This window comes from Onychomys torridus, chromosome 16, assembly GCF_903995425.1.
Source record: "Onychomys torridus chromosome 16, mOncTor1.1, whole genome shotgun sequence".
Lineage (NCBI taxonomy): Eukaryota > Metazoa > Chordata > Mammalia > Rodentia > Cricetidae > Onychomys > Onychomys torridus.
The window spans coordinates 42980325-42994348 of NC_050458.1; the positions used below are offsets into that span (position 1 = coordinate 42980325).

A 14024-nucleotide genomic window follows, 5' to 3' on the forward strand; every position below is an offset into this window, starting at 1 on the left:
TGGAGTCTGTCTCCCAGGCCGCCTGTGTGGTCTACGGCACATTCTGGACCCTCCCTTCTCTTTGCTTTCTCTCCCGTAGCATGGGGCTCCGTCCCCCACTGCTGCTCCTGGGGTGTTTACCCTACGTACAGCACCCCCTCCTTGGAGACTTCTGCTCACTGCTCACTCCTCCCCACTCTAGAACTGCAGCACCCCACTCCCAATCGGCTCTGTAACTTCCTTCCTCCTAGGAGAGACAGGTGACCCCAGCATTTGGAGAGGCATACCTGAATGAATGCCCTGGGCTCATGGCGGCCCAGCTCTTGGCCTGCATGGAGGCTGGAGGCTCTTGATTTCTCAGGCTGGGAGCCTCTAGGGCCGCCCGAGATTTCTGGGGCCCTCTTAGTCAAGTGTAGTCTCTTGGGACAGCTGGCCCAGCCCTTCCAGGCCACCTTCTGCTGTGGACAGACACCCAGACACCAAAGTAGGACATGGTAGTCTTTATTGTGACGCTCAGTGGAAACATCTGTAAACCAGCTTACTGTAGTGGTGACAGCCGCGACACATGCTAAGGCACTTTTATTATATAAAAAAAGGGGGTGCGAATCCCACACACTCCTTCGTGACAGCAACTGGGACTTGAATTCAGAGCTTTTCCGGCATAGCTTCATGGTTTGATTTCGTTTGGTTTTTTTTCCCTTTAAAAAAAACAAAACAAAACAAAACAAAACAAAACAAAAGCCTTCTTGCCATAAAGGAGTCTAAACGCAGCATTTACACAGCAGTGAGGCGCACAGGGAAATTCAGCAACCAGTGTAGACCATTGCCGAACAGGCTACTTTCTTCTAAACAGTTCCAGGGAAAAGGCAGTGAAAACACCCAGAACTGTAGCATTGACTCCAAAAGAGGAAAAAAGAAAAACCCTTTTTTCTTTCAAAACCATCCACGTGGAAGGCAGATCTGAAGCTCTAGCGTCGGCGGGTGCAGCTCAGCCACCTCTGGGCTGCCCTAGGAGAGGCCTAGGTGTGCACAGTGTGGGCCCCAGCTCTTGGATATTCTGGCTGCCGGGCCTGCAAGTCCCTTAACCATTAAATACATTTGGTCCCCTAGGGTGCTGGGAGATGCCACCGGAAGGCTGTTGGCCTTTCCAGTGTGGCCCTGATGCCCTGTCTGGTTGCCCCGGTGCCAGGACAGTCTGCCCTGGGCAAGGGAGGGGAAGGGCATTGCACTTGAGACATCTGATCATCAGAAGGAGCGGATGCCCCAGTGCTACCCAGAAGGGAGTCGGGGGATGCCCCGAGTATGCCATGTTCTGCACCCAGCACAGAGGCAGAAGCCCTGGACTGTTCCTTCTGGTCAAGGAAGGGCCCAGGGAAGGGGGCCATAGGGCAGGTGTGAGGTCACCATGTGTGATTGCCAACAGCAGAGGAAGGAGGGGGGGGGGGGGGGGGGAGACAGCAGGGGGGGGGGTGACAACACTTCCGGAGGGCCTGAGCTAGTAAAACCTTTATCTGAAGAAAAAATAGATTCATAGAAAACTCTCATGCCCGCTCCCGTGGCTGCCCTTCTTGCCCACCACCTGTGCCTTCAGACAAGTGGGGCAAAACCTTGCTGGTCACCAGCCTGAGCCAGCCTGGACTCTTTGGTATCAGATTCTTGAGGGGTAAGGAAAAGGCTGCAGCAGAGGAAGCCAATGCCCTCAGGAAGGCCTGGGAGGAGGGGGCGGTCATGGTCAGAGCAGTCTCAAGGCAAGGGTGTGGAGGGCTGGGGAGGGGAGGCGGAGCCGTCTGTCTGTCTGTCTGTCGTCTCAGGCAGCAGAAGATCCTACTCAGCTGGCTTGGCCTCAGCCCCATCTGCCTTGCCATCAACCTCTTCATCGGAACAATCGCCGGTGCCTTTCCGGACAAGTCGGCGGGTCACGACAAACGGCAGGTCCCCGCGCCTGTGGGCAGGGGCAGAGGCAGCGTCAGCGGGACCCAGCTAAGGAGGACGGGCAGCCCAGTACGTCGATTTCAATGTGATCTTTAGGGGAGAAGTGGCCAGGGACCACTCCTGCCAGGGGAAGTGAGCCAGTCCTGGGCAGGCAGCACTCTCTGGGGAGTGGGCCATGAGAGCAATCACCCAGCCAGGTGTCTTTACCACAGAACACCAGCAGAGGGCGGCTGAGTGGAGGCAGGGCCTGAGCTCAAACCTCAGGACCAGGCAGGGTGAGTGCCCAATGCTGAAAGGCAGAACACATGCCTAACTCCTGTGGGACCCCAAATTCCACCCCAGCACCACAAAACAAAAAGAACCAAGTGGACCCGGAAGCTTGGGGAACAGCTGTTCACACAGGAGTCGGGGGCATTCTCTGATCATGTTAGAAAACACAGATGAAATTCTCAGGAGTCTTATTTTCATGCTTTAAAAAAAGAGTCTCTCTAACTGGAGGAAGAATGAGGACTTTCCAAGATCTGCTGCGATCAGCCAAGCTATAACACTAACAGAAGCCTGGCTTTCCTTCCTTCGTGCTGCATCGTGATGCCAGCATCCCTCTTGGGCATCTCCGAGGAGTGCAGACTCAGGCCAGAAAGCCTCCAGCAGCCAATTCAAAAACCCTAGCATGGAAACACCCCTATCAGGCTTTGAGTTCCAAGAAGACGGGCTGTTAAAATAGGCTGGAAAGGCCAGGTGGTGGTGGCCACACCTTTAATCCCAGCACTGCGGAGGCAGAAGACAGGTGAATCTCTGAGTTCCAGACCATCCTGGTCTGCAGAGCGAGTTCCAGGACAGCCAGGGCTACACAGAGAAGCAGCCCTGTCTTGAAAAACAAAACAAAACAAAACAGAACAAAACAAAAGGCTGGGAATGAACTGCCAAGAACCTGCGGTTCATTCAAGAGCCTGGCTGAGCCCCAGGGGCAAGGAGACCCCGGAGGGGCACACCAGGGTGGAACCCTCCATGTCTGTCACTGCGCACCTCTCCTCCGCACACTGGCTGTGGAAGGAGATGACTTTCTGAACCTCCAGAACAAACTACCTTGAGAAAAAGCCTAAGGTCCAGGGCCGGGAGACCGGCTCACCTCAATTTGCTCTTCAGGGAGCTGACTTCTCGGTTCATGGCGTCGGCCGTCTCCGTGGCATCCTCCAGCTCACGCTGCAGCTTCCGGCGGGAGGCGTTTGCCCGCTGGGCCTCCTCTTCGGCCTCCTCCAGCTGCCGCTTAAGCTGCTTCAAGCGGGTGGACGCCTTGTCGGCCTGCAGAGACACGCGGCTGAGGTGAGGGGCGCTTCAGGGCGGGCCCCCAGAACCAAGGCTCTGCCTGAGCACAAACCTGGTCCTTGAACTGCTCCGCATTCCTCCGCTCGTCTTCCACCTGCAGCAGCACATCCTTCAGCTTCTTCTCCGTCCGGCGCACCTGCTTGGAGGCTGCCTGGCGCTCCCTGGACAGGACAGAAACGGGGAACTGAAAGGAGATGCTCTACGAGGTAACACAGCCAACAAGACGGCAGCCACCGGAATCTCCAATCCCGGGGGCCACGGAGGCCTGGAGGCTGGGGCCCTAGTCTTTTCTGGACCCCCAGTAGCTCTCATCTCAGGATGGGACCTGGGCTGACCCATGAGACTGGTGAAGAAGCCAGTCTATGGAGAACCTGAGGCTTGGGACCCAGAATGATCCTCATTACCTCCAAGTCTCAGTTCTGAGCCCAAAGACAGCTAGCTAGACAGGCTTGCTCCCTAGGAAGAGCCCAGAAAGCCCCGGTTCTGAGTGTGGGCTACAGGTCCCCATCCAAACTCCACATACTTCTCAGAACCAATGAGGATGGCTTATGGGGCTCGTGCCTCACCCAACCCTCAGTCGGGGTGGGGCACCTACTTGGTCTCGTTGTCCAGCTGTTCCTCCAGCTGTGCAATCTTGGCCTCCAGGGCAGCGATGGAGGCCTTGTACTTGGACTTGACAGCACTCTCCATCTCCTGCAGCTTGGCCTTGAGCTCCTTGTTCTGACGTTCAAGTTGCTGCCGCGCATTCTCATTCTTCTGGGCATGGCTGCGCTCCAGGTTCAGGTCGGTGTTCATTTGGTCGATCTGCAAGAAGGGAGTACGGGGGACCTCAAGGGAAGCTCCTCAGACACCAGCACCGCCAAACACCCCGGCTCTCTCAGAAAGGCATCTGCCCGGGAATAGGACCCAGAAACTTCCTGGAACCTGGTCTCAAAGCCACAGGCCTTCGGAGTCAGAAGCAATCAGAGAGCAGCGGACACGCATGCCGTTTCTGGCCAGCTTCACCACAGGGAGCTAGCTCCCAGCGGGCAGGGTCAGCTGCTGTCCCGGTGCTCACCTGCAGGTTGGCCTTCTTCAGCCGGTCGTTGATGAGCTCCGTGTTACCCTGCTCCTCCTCCAGCTCCTCCTCCAGCTGGGCAATGCGGGCCTCTAGTCGCCGCTTCTCCTCCAACGCCAGGGCCCTGGGGAGGACCCAGACAAGTGAGTCTGTGCACCACTGGGGAGGTCCTCCAGGCGGCACCACCCCACCACCCCCACCCACCCCACCACCCCGTGCTTCCTCCCTCTGGCTCACCCTTTGCCACTGCTGTTGGCGATCTCGTCGGCCAGCTCATCCCGCTCCTGCTGGGCCTGGCGCTTAGCACGCTCGGCGGCTGCCAGTTCCTGCCACAAGGACCCACAGCATGACCCACTGGGACCAACACAAGCTTCAGTGCCAGCAGCCCACCCATATCCTCTCTGGGCCCTTGGAACATCACTCTGTGCCCTCCGCAAAGCCCTTCCCCAGGAACTCCTCTAGGCCACAGGGTCAATTCCACCCTGGGACATCTTTAGGCATGTGCTTTATAAAGCCCCTATGTCTAAGTACTTGGAGTCAGGCCAAGAGCCAGGGCTATAAACAGGAACCTCCCAGGCCTAACAGGGACAAGACCCGCAGTGCTGTTCCCTCTGCATATGGTAAGACCAGATACTGAGGAGGTTTATGGAGCAGGCTTGAGTCCAGGACTCTGTGCCCACCAAGGGCAGCAGATGGGCTGTGGAAGCCTCCAGAGCACTATCACGATGGTGACAATGAAGGGTGCCATCCCACACCCAGTAGAAGAGAAGAGTCGTGCCAGAGCAGAGGGTCTGACTGAGCATCTCATAAACCAGCAATGGCACTTTGTGGGGAGTCCACCAGATCTGGACACACCACCCCACCTCTCCCCACCATGTGCTTCATGTGGAACCAAACCAGCAGCCCAGGGAGCACTCAGGACCCTCCTTGCCAGGTGCAATCGCAGAAGCTCATAATCAACACAATGGGTTCATGAAATGGACTGGGGGCTAAATGATCACATTTCTTTTAAGAGGTGGGTCCGTTGCCCGGTTCTTGATGGCTGAATCTCATCCTTTCCCCATTACAAATGAGCACGGGCATGAACCCATGCACCACGCCCTGCCGAGGTGGCTAAGAGAGGAAGCCGTGGAAGGACCCCATCTATTAACTCCCTCTGGGAGGTTGCTGTTTCTTCTTCCCCTTTCTGCCCTTCCCCTCCGGAAAAGGCTGCAGCTCACTGACCAGAAGGCAGCAGCCCTGCACCCCACAGCTGGCCCACCTCCTGCAGCTGGATCATCTCAGCCTCCATGCTCTTGAGCTTCTTCTCGTTCTCCTTGGCCTGCGCCAGGATCTCCTCTCGGGATGCACGCGTGTCATCCAGCTCCCGCATGCAGTCCTTCATCTGGGCCTGTGTGCACAAGAGGTTGGCATCTCCACCTACCTCACACCTGCTCGGACACCCCTTCGGGACCACATCCCCCAAAGGGACCTTCTCTGAGCCTGGCACCATTTTGGCCAACTTTATAAGTGGGCAGAAAAGCAACCACAGGCAGGTGGCTCTGCACCTTGTCCTCCTCTGAGGATTTACAAAGCATCTCTCCACAGCACTGACCCCTGGATACAGGGCAAGCTGCGCCCTTCTTATAACTTCCTGTTGACTTGAAGCTGATGCCAGTGGCACCAGCCAATGGCGGCCAACACGCACAGTCAGTGGCCGACCAGGGGAGCTCAGGGACAAGACAGCAGCCATGCTTCCTGCCAGGTTAGGCAACTAAAGGCAGAAAACTCAGTCCTCTCTGTCATCCTCCTGCTGTCTGTTCCCAAGCTGAAGACCCTCCATAAATAACCCTCTTTTTCTTCTGCAGACAGATCTCACCACGGTATTCTCAGAGGCAGAGTGTGACTCCTGTTATACGTGGCTCTTAAAAATGCCACCAACAAGCTGACGTTCTATGCCTCACAACCTTGCCCATGTGAGATTTAATCTTCCCTACTGCTGACATACAGCGGCATGATGGGCCGCTCAAGAGCTGTTTTTATTAATGTTAGTCTTTAATCACTGGTGAGTGAAAATTCCGGGTATGGTGCCCCAGGCTCTAAGCCACTTCTCAGAACCTGAACAGTCGGTACCCAGTTTCCTCTGGAAGCCTGCTTTTAAGTGGCCACCATCCCTGACTCATCTGCATGTCCAGCTACCTTCTCCTCGGTTTAACGGACTCACCCCTCTTGTTACTGTCTCCATTCTGAGCCTGACCCTCACCTGTGAGACAAGCTAGGAACTCCTCCAGACAGGCTCATGGGGGACAGGCCCTAACTGCCGGCCTCTGCCGAAACCCCCCATCTGTGGCTAACCCACGTCTGCCTCACCTGGAGCTTCCGCAGCTGTTTGATGGCCTCCTCCCGGTTCTTATTGGCCGTGTCAATGTGCGCCTCCAGGTCCTTCAGATCCATCTCCAGCTTCTTGCGAGCCGCCATGGCCATTGAGCGCTGTTTCCTCTCGTCCTCCAGCTCTGCCTCCATCTCCCGTACCTGAGGAACACCAGCAGCTCAGGAGGCAGGGCTTGTGCTTGGAGCTCTCTGCAAGCGCTGAGCTCAGATGAGCTCGGGCCAGTCCGGGAGATCCAGGGGGCCACAGAGGCCACCAAGGCACAAGGTCAGTCATTGAGCCCGGGGACAGCGGGCTGAGAAATGAGGCAGTGGGAGGGTGGTCCAGGAGCCCCTCCCAGGCCCGGACGCTCCAGGAGGCGGCAGGAGGCAGTCCCTGGTGTCTTTACCAGAGGCGGGGAAGGCCACACACACCTGTCTGACCAGCTGCTTCTTCTTCTCCTCGCTCTGTTCGTCCCGGCCCTGCAGATCCCGCTCAAACTGGGCCTTCATGGCCTGCAGGTTCACCTCCAGACGGAGCTTGGCATCCTCGGTGGCCTGGAGCTCATCCTCCAGCTCCTCCAGCTGGGTCTTCATCTCTTCTACCTGCTGCTCCAAGGCTCTCTTGGACTTCTCCAGCTCATGGACCTAGCGGAGAGTCCGAGCTAGTTCCAGGCACAGCGAATAGCGAGGAGCCCTAAACTCCGCCCCCACGCGCCCTGGCCCAGCACTCACACTCTTGCCCACGTCATCCTTGGAGCTCATGAGGTCCTCCATCTCCGTGCGGAACTGCTTGTTGAGTCGCTCCAGCTCTGCCTTCTGCTCCATGGCCTCCTCGAGGGCCCGGGCCAGCGACAGAGCCTTCGTTTCCTTCTCGCGGGCCTCGGCCTCGGCTTGGTCGCGCTCCTCTGCATACTTGGCAGAGATGGTCTTCTCCTCAGCTAGGAGCTGCGGAAAGAGGTCGGACTGTGTGAGGCTAAGACTGCACACCACCGGGGTCCTACAGCCAGACCCACAGCAAGCAGGCCCAAGGCTGCTGCCCGGGGACTGGCTGACTCCCACGGTGAGAGCAAGGATTCCTCTAGCACTGTACTAGATCTCCGCTTAGGTTTTTTTGTTGGTGGTGGTGCTTCTTTAAAAACAAATTTTGAAGATTTACTATTATGTATACAGTGTTCTGCCTGCATGTGTCCCTGCAGGCCAGAAGAGGGCGCCAGATCTCATTACAGATGGTTGTGAGCCACCATGTGGTTGCTGGGAATTGAACTCAGGACCTCTGGGAGAGCAGCCAGTGTGCTTAAGCTCTGAGCCATCTCTCCAGCCCTCTGCTTAGGTTTCTCTGTGTGTGTGTGCACCACAAGTACATGTAGAGGTGCCAGTAGAAGTCAGAAGAGTGTGTCGGGTTCCACAGAGCTGTAGTTACAGGTGGTTGTGAGCTATCTGGCATGGGTGCTAGGAATCGAACTCAGATCCTCTAGAAGAGGAGGAACTGCAATTAACTGCTGACCATCTCTGCAACCCCTCTGCTTAATACTATGATGTATGTTACCAGGAGCCCCTTTGAAGAGAGCCCAGAAACAGCCACCCTGACCCCTGACAAAGCCTTGGTTCTTGAAAAGAGCAGGTTGGCCGGATTCTTGAAAAGATGCGAGCCTGGCTGCTTCAAAGCTTAATTAAATCCCAGGTGGGGCCCTCCTCCAAAGACGGCCACAACCTCTGTGCCTGTTCTGTGTGGACTCAACCTTGCTATCCCTCATCTTCCTGCCCTGCTTGTCCTTTCGGCCCATTCCTTACCAGCTCCACGGGTTAGGGGACCTTTGCATGAAGGGCCAGAAAGGCAAAGTCCGTTACTTAGAGGTAGTAGGCCATACAGCCTCTTATAGCAGCTCTGCCACTGTGTATGACCTCTTGTAGCAGCCACTCAATTCTGCCACTATACCACATGAGGAGCCAGTGGCAGCATATAAATAAATGCGGCTCTGTATAATGCAACGTTATCTAGAAAACATGAGGTCAGTAAGATGGCAAGGCAGGTAAATGTAAAGCTTGATGACAGAAGACACTTCTGGAAGTTGTCCCCTGATCTCGACATACACCAGCCACACCAAATAACTACATGTATTTTTTAAAAAAACAAAAACAAAACAAGGTTTTAAGCATGGTTGGGGGCTGACTTTGTCCCTTGTCGACCCTGTTTTATTTTGTTATTCCATCTGGCCCCAGTGTCTACATTGCCATGGTGGAACAAGAGCTGGTGAAGTCTAAATCCTAACTCTTCTTCTGGTTACTTCCTCCCCGGGCCCCTCACCAAGCTGCAGACCGAGCACCAGGACATGCCCGCCCCACCGCACCGCCTAGGGAGGACACGGAAAGTGGAGTGGAGGCCACACCTGGTCGAACTTCTTCTGCTTCTTCTCCAGGTTGGAGACGCTCTGCCGCTGGTGGTCCAGGTCCACCAGCAGGTCATCCAGCTCCTGCTGCAGCCGCGTCTTGGTCTTCTCCAGCTTATCGTAGGCGGCCACCTTCTCCTCATGCCGTTGGCTCAGGCCTTCCAGGTCCTTCTGGAGCCTCCGCTTCGCCTCCTCTGCGGTCTCCAGGCACCCTACCCCATCCTCCATCTTCTTTTTCATGTCGGTCACCTGGGCAGGACAGGGAAGGTGAGCAAACACCCACACTGGCACCTGGTCTGGACACGTCTTTCTCCAGGACGACTGGGGACCAGCCTGCTGCACCATGGGGGCTCCAGGGTCCAACCCAGTTTTGGACCCGCCTCAATCACTTCCCTCTTCCCACCTGGGCATGGAGGGTGGCGATCTGCTTCTCCAGGTTGCGTTTGGCCTCCTCCTCCTCCTCCAGCTGCTCTCGGAAGGAGTTCTTCTCATCCTCCACCTGCTTGAGCTTGGTGCTCAGGCTCAGCTTCTGGCGGGTCTCCTCCTGTAGCAGTTCCTACTTGGCAGACAAAGGGGACGCTGAGGAGGGGCAGCGCCACAGCCTGGAGCACCCACCACCCGATACAAGGAGAGGATATGTGCTCAGAAGTGTCTGCCAACAAGACGCACAGGGGTGGCAGCCAGGGCTCCTGGGACTTTCGGGTCCTAACAGTCCTCACCTGTGTGTCCTGAAGCTGGGACTCCAGTGCAGAGAAGTCCTTTGTGAGCTTGTTGGACTTGCTGTCAGACTGGTTAAGGAGACCAGTCACACTGTCCAGTTCCACCTGGGTAGGGAAGAGAGAGGCAAAGGCTGAGTGCCCGGCCAGGACTGTTCTAACAAGGCTGGATTGCTCTTGAGCTGAACCATGGGGGCCTGGCTAAGGAGCCAGTATAAGGAAGCATGCTTATGGGGCAGCAGGTGAGGATGGTCCAGGCCCAGGGTCCAGCAGACGCCTCACCTGCAGCTTGGTGACCTTGTCGGCCAGCTCAGTGCGCACGCGCTCTCCCTCGCTGAACTTGACCTGCAGTTCCTGCAGCTGGGCCTCCACCTTCTTGCGCTTGTGTTCCGAGTCTCCCTTGCCCTGCAGCAAGACCTTCACCTCATTGGCCAGCTCTCCTCGCTCGTTCTCCAGGGTCTGTTTCGCCTTCTCAAGGGTAGCTTTTACCTGAAGGAGGAATCAGGAAGGTAATAAGCATCCAGGGTCTGGTACGGGCCTGGGCTCTCTGAAGTCCTAGAGGCTAGGACTGCTGCCTCTGTCTCAAGAGCCCTGGAGAAGGAAAGCCTCGGTCACACCTATTCTCAAATCCCTAAGGGTGGGTAAAAATATTGCCAAGCTTTCCTCTCTGAATGGGGGGACCATTCTAGAATATGAAGTGTCATGGGTCATCTGAAGGGATTTTAGCAACTTTCATAATACAGAGAAAATTGCTCCTAAACTTGAAATCTAATGCTCAAAGCACTAATGTGATATTCTTTTAAGAACTCTGAAGGTGTCAGGTGTGGGGTACACACCTTCAATCCCAGCACTCAGAAGACAGAGGCAGGTAGATCTCTGAGTTCAAGGCCAGCCTGGTCCAATCATGAATTCTAGACTAGCCAAAGTTACATACATAATCAGATCCTGTCTCAAAAAAACTAAAAACGTGCAGTTCATAAAACAGATGCAAAACACCTCCACTCCACACAGCACCAGATGGGCTTGACAAGGTCAAGGATAACAGGACCCTGAGCACAAAGCCATGCTGGGTAAAAATACCGAGGAATGGTTCTCCCAGTGCTGGTGGAGGGGTAGCAAGGTATGTTTCTAAATGGAAGAGACTTGGGCTGCTCTAGCTACCACCAATAGTGAGAGGAGCTGGAGGCCAAGGGCAGCAGGACCTGCCTGGAAAGGGTCGCCAGCTACCAACTGCCTGGACGGGCATCACCAGGGTTCCCCAGTAAGACAGTCGCTGGTAGTGTGTAAGAAAGGGGCCGCCTAGTCAGAAGAGACCATTGAGGGCCCCTTAGGCTCAGGGTCAAGGTCATGGGCATTCCTTGAGCTTTTTGGTCTAGTAGGGTGTTACAGATGAAAACAAGTCATCATCAAAGAATCAAACACCTCTGATACAGATGCTTTACAGCATGATCAGCTCAATCTCAGATAATAACAAGACAGACAGACCAGCCACCATCCTCCTTTGCTGACATGAACACTGAGGCATGGAGGAACTTATTTGCCCAGGCAATTCAGACAAAGTCAGGGCTCAGCCATGGGTCTGGGGCAGTTGACACTGCACCTGTTCTGTTCTCCCCAGACACTGGTTTAGAAGCAGCAAGGCCCATCTGGGCCCTCCCAGAGTCCCGTACCCGCTTCGTCTGCTCCAGCTGCTCAGCCAGCTCCTCCACGGCCTGGGAGTGCTTCTGCCGCATCTCCTGGATCTGAGCCTCATGGGTCTTGGCCTCATCCTCCAGAGTCTTCTTCAGAATGCTCACTTCCTGCTCACGTTTTGACCTGGAGAGAAAGCACGCTCAGAGTGGAGGCCAAGCATCCCTGGGGGACTCTTGTCCCTTGGCTCATCTAGACTACAGAGGCCTGAAAGGGGCAGAGCCTATTCACATAGCTTCTCTTTCTCCCTCCGGGTTTTTCAGACAAGTTTTTACATGACCCTGAACTCCTGACCCTTCTGGCTCTATCTCCCAAGTGCTGGATTACAGGTGAGTTGCACCACACCCAGACTGCCACAGATTCTCTACCACTGACCTCCTTAATCATCCATCCATCCTTAGGCCCAATCTAGCCTGCAGACTGCAGAGACTCATGCCTTTTCAGCCCTAGTAGGGTCCACCCTGTCACCAGGTTCTTCAGCAGGGATTCTACTCAGCGAAGAAGCTGCTGAGGAACCATCAGCACGCAAGCTCCCTGGTTCATGCAAAGTCAGGCTACCATGTGTGTGTGCAGGACTGTGCCGTGTGTGTGATGTGTGTGAGGAGGACTGTGCCGAGTGTGGTGTGGCCAGGCCTCCCCAGCTTCACCTCCCTGTCCTGCGTGGCCATCCCGCCAAGTGGCACACCTCAGCTCCTGCTGAGCAGCCGTGGAATCCAGAGTGTCTTCCAGCTCCGTCTTCAGTGCCTCCAGCTCTTCTCCAAGATCCCGTTTCTGCTTCTCAGCTTTATTCCTGGAGGTTCGCTCAGACTCCAGGTCTTCCTGCAGCTCAGAAATCTGAGCTTCCAGTTCTCGAATCTTCTTCAAGGCCATATTCTTCTGGGCAGCTTCTTCTTCCACTCTGCCAAAAAGATCAGTGACATCAGTACCAGGCCACCTTAGGAAGGTGCAGCCAAAGCAGCATCTGGCAGTCACAATCATGGACCGAGGGTCGACCTCAGCAAAGCTCAACCATCCAGGACATTTAAGAACAATACCACGTGGAGCCAGAGAGATGGCTCAAGGGTTGAGAAGAGCACAGGCTGCTCTTTCAGAGAACCTGAGTTCAACTTCCGGCACCCACATGGCAGCTCACAGCTGCCTGTAACTCTGGGTTCAGGAGCTCTGATGCCTTCTGCTGGCCCTCAAGTAGACACCATACACACACTTAAAAATGTATATATTAAGGAGAAATACCATTTGAGAATTGGATAGCAGAATTATTTCATTTTCTAAATTAAGATTACCTTAAATACATAAAATTCAAACATTCAAAGATTAAAAGGAATAAAACATTGTAATTCATGATGACTGTAAGTAAAAAATGTGGATGTGCTTTGAATTTACATAAGTACTGTACAACAATAGTGGCTGGGGTGGGAAAGAGGGGGAGAAGAGAGGGGGGGAGGGAGGGAGAGAGGGAGGGGGGAAAGAGGGAGGGGCTGTGCATGTGAGGGCAGGGCATGTATGAGAATCTCAACCTTCTGCTCAATCTTGCTGTGAATCTAAAGTTGCTCTTTAAAACAACAGTAATGGTTTTCAGATGTAAGCAGGGTGGCGGGACGGCTCAGCAGGTGAAGGTGCCTGGTGACTGGGTCCGGTCCCTGGGACCACACGACGGAAGAAGAGAACTGACACAGGCAAAGTGACCTCTGACCTCCCATGTGTCCTGTAGCGTGTACCCCTTGTGCCACCACCACCCCAAATAAGCAAATGTTAAAAAGAAAAAGTATAAAAATTATGTTTAGTATATGCCCATAGCCACAAAATAAAGAAGTAAGGAAAGAGGAGGGGGCGGGGACCAGAGGGGGAGGGGGGCAGGGAGAGGGAGAGGAGGGAGGGGTGTGGGGAGGAAGGGGAGGAGAGGGAGGGAGGACTCCGGAGAACAGGTTAAATGCCCTGGACCACGCTGTGGATCGGAGGTCTCTCCCCATGGCCCTTCCGCAGCAGGAGCAGAGAGCATGCTCATGGCTCACTGCAGCACATGCAGCACTGGCCGGTAGCTGGGCCCCCTCACCTGGCCAAGGCGGCCTGCAATTCCTCCTCCTTCTTGGCCAGCTGCATCTTGAGCTCGGCGATCTGCGCCTGGAGCTCTGCGATCTGGTCGCTGAGGTCCGTGGAGTCTCCCTCCAGCTTGCGGCGGGTCTTCTCCAGTTCCTGACGTTGCTTCTCCTCCCTCCGGAGGCGCTCTGCCAGGGGGGAGCAGGGGGAGACCCAGAGCCCTCAGTGGCTGCACTCCCGCCTGCTCTTAACTGAGGGTGTAAAACCAAACGCTGTGCACCCGTAAGACACACGGAAGGTTTAAAGGGGCGCCGCGCACACACCCACACCCAGCTCGGAGATGGAGAAGTAGCCCCACAAGCTGCCAAGGCCTCTGTGTCTCCGTGCCCGACACATGCCATACCAAAGCCTCATGCTTATCACTCCTCGCACAGACAACCGTCCAGTCACGCAGCAGTGAGTCCACAGCCCAGACTCCCCGGAGAACCAGATCCTGTCCCTAAAGCCTGATGGCCGTGTCTTGAGGCAGCGGCCTAGCACTGGGCTGGGCCC

The 14024-nt window shown here is 55.4% G+C and overlaps 1 protein-coding gene across 2 annotated transcripts in view; it reads right to left on the minus strand.

The window, feature by feature from the left end:
- Positions 1-464: 464 nt before the first annotated feature.
- Positions 465-14024, minus strand: part of Myh9 (myosin heavy chain 9) — an 85461-nt gene continuing 71901 nt past the window's right edge. For both annotated transcript variants that reach the window (XM_036207789.1, XM_036207788.1), the window contains 17 exons: positions 13489-13660; positions 12121-12333; positions 11417-11561; positions 10029-10235; positions 9750-9854; positions 9434-9586; positions 9031-9279; positions 7376-7588; positions 7076-7288; positions 6644-6805; positions 5556-5684; positions 4532-4620; positions 4295-4418; positions 3833-4041; positions 3290-3398; positions 3041-3213; positions 465-1921 (listed from right to left, as the gene is read on the minus strand). In XM_036207789.1, the coding sequence (XP_036063682.1) occupies positions 1804-1921; positions 3041-3213; positions 3290-3398; positions 3833-4041; positions 4295-4418; positions 4532-4620; positions 5556-5684; positions 6644-6805; positions 7076-7288; positions 7376-7588; positions 9031-9279; positions 9434-9586; positions 9750-9854; positions 10029-10235; positions 11417-11561; positions 12121-12333; positions 13489-13660 (2783 nt within the window). In that variant the 3' untranslated portion in view covers positions 465-1803. The remainder of the gene's footprint in view (positions 1922-3040; positions 3214-3289; positions 3399-3832; positions 4042-4294; positions 4419-4531; positions 4621-5555; positions 5685-6643; positions 6806-7075; positions 7289-7375; positions 7589-9030; positions 9280-9433; positions 9587-9749; positions 9855-10028; positions 10236-11416; positions 11562-12120; positions 12334-13488; positions 13661-14024) is intronic.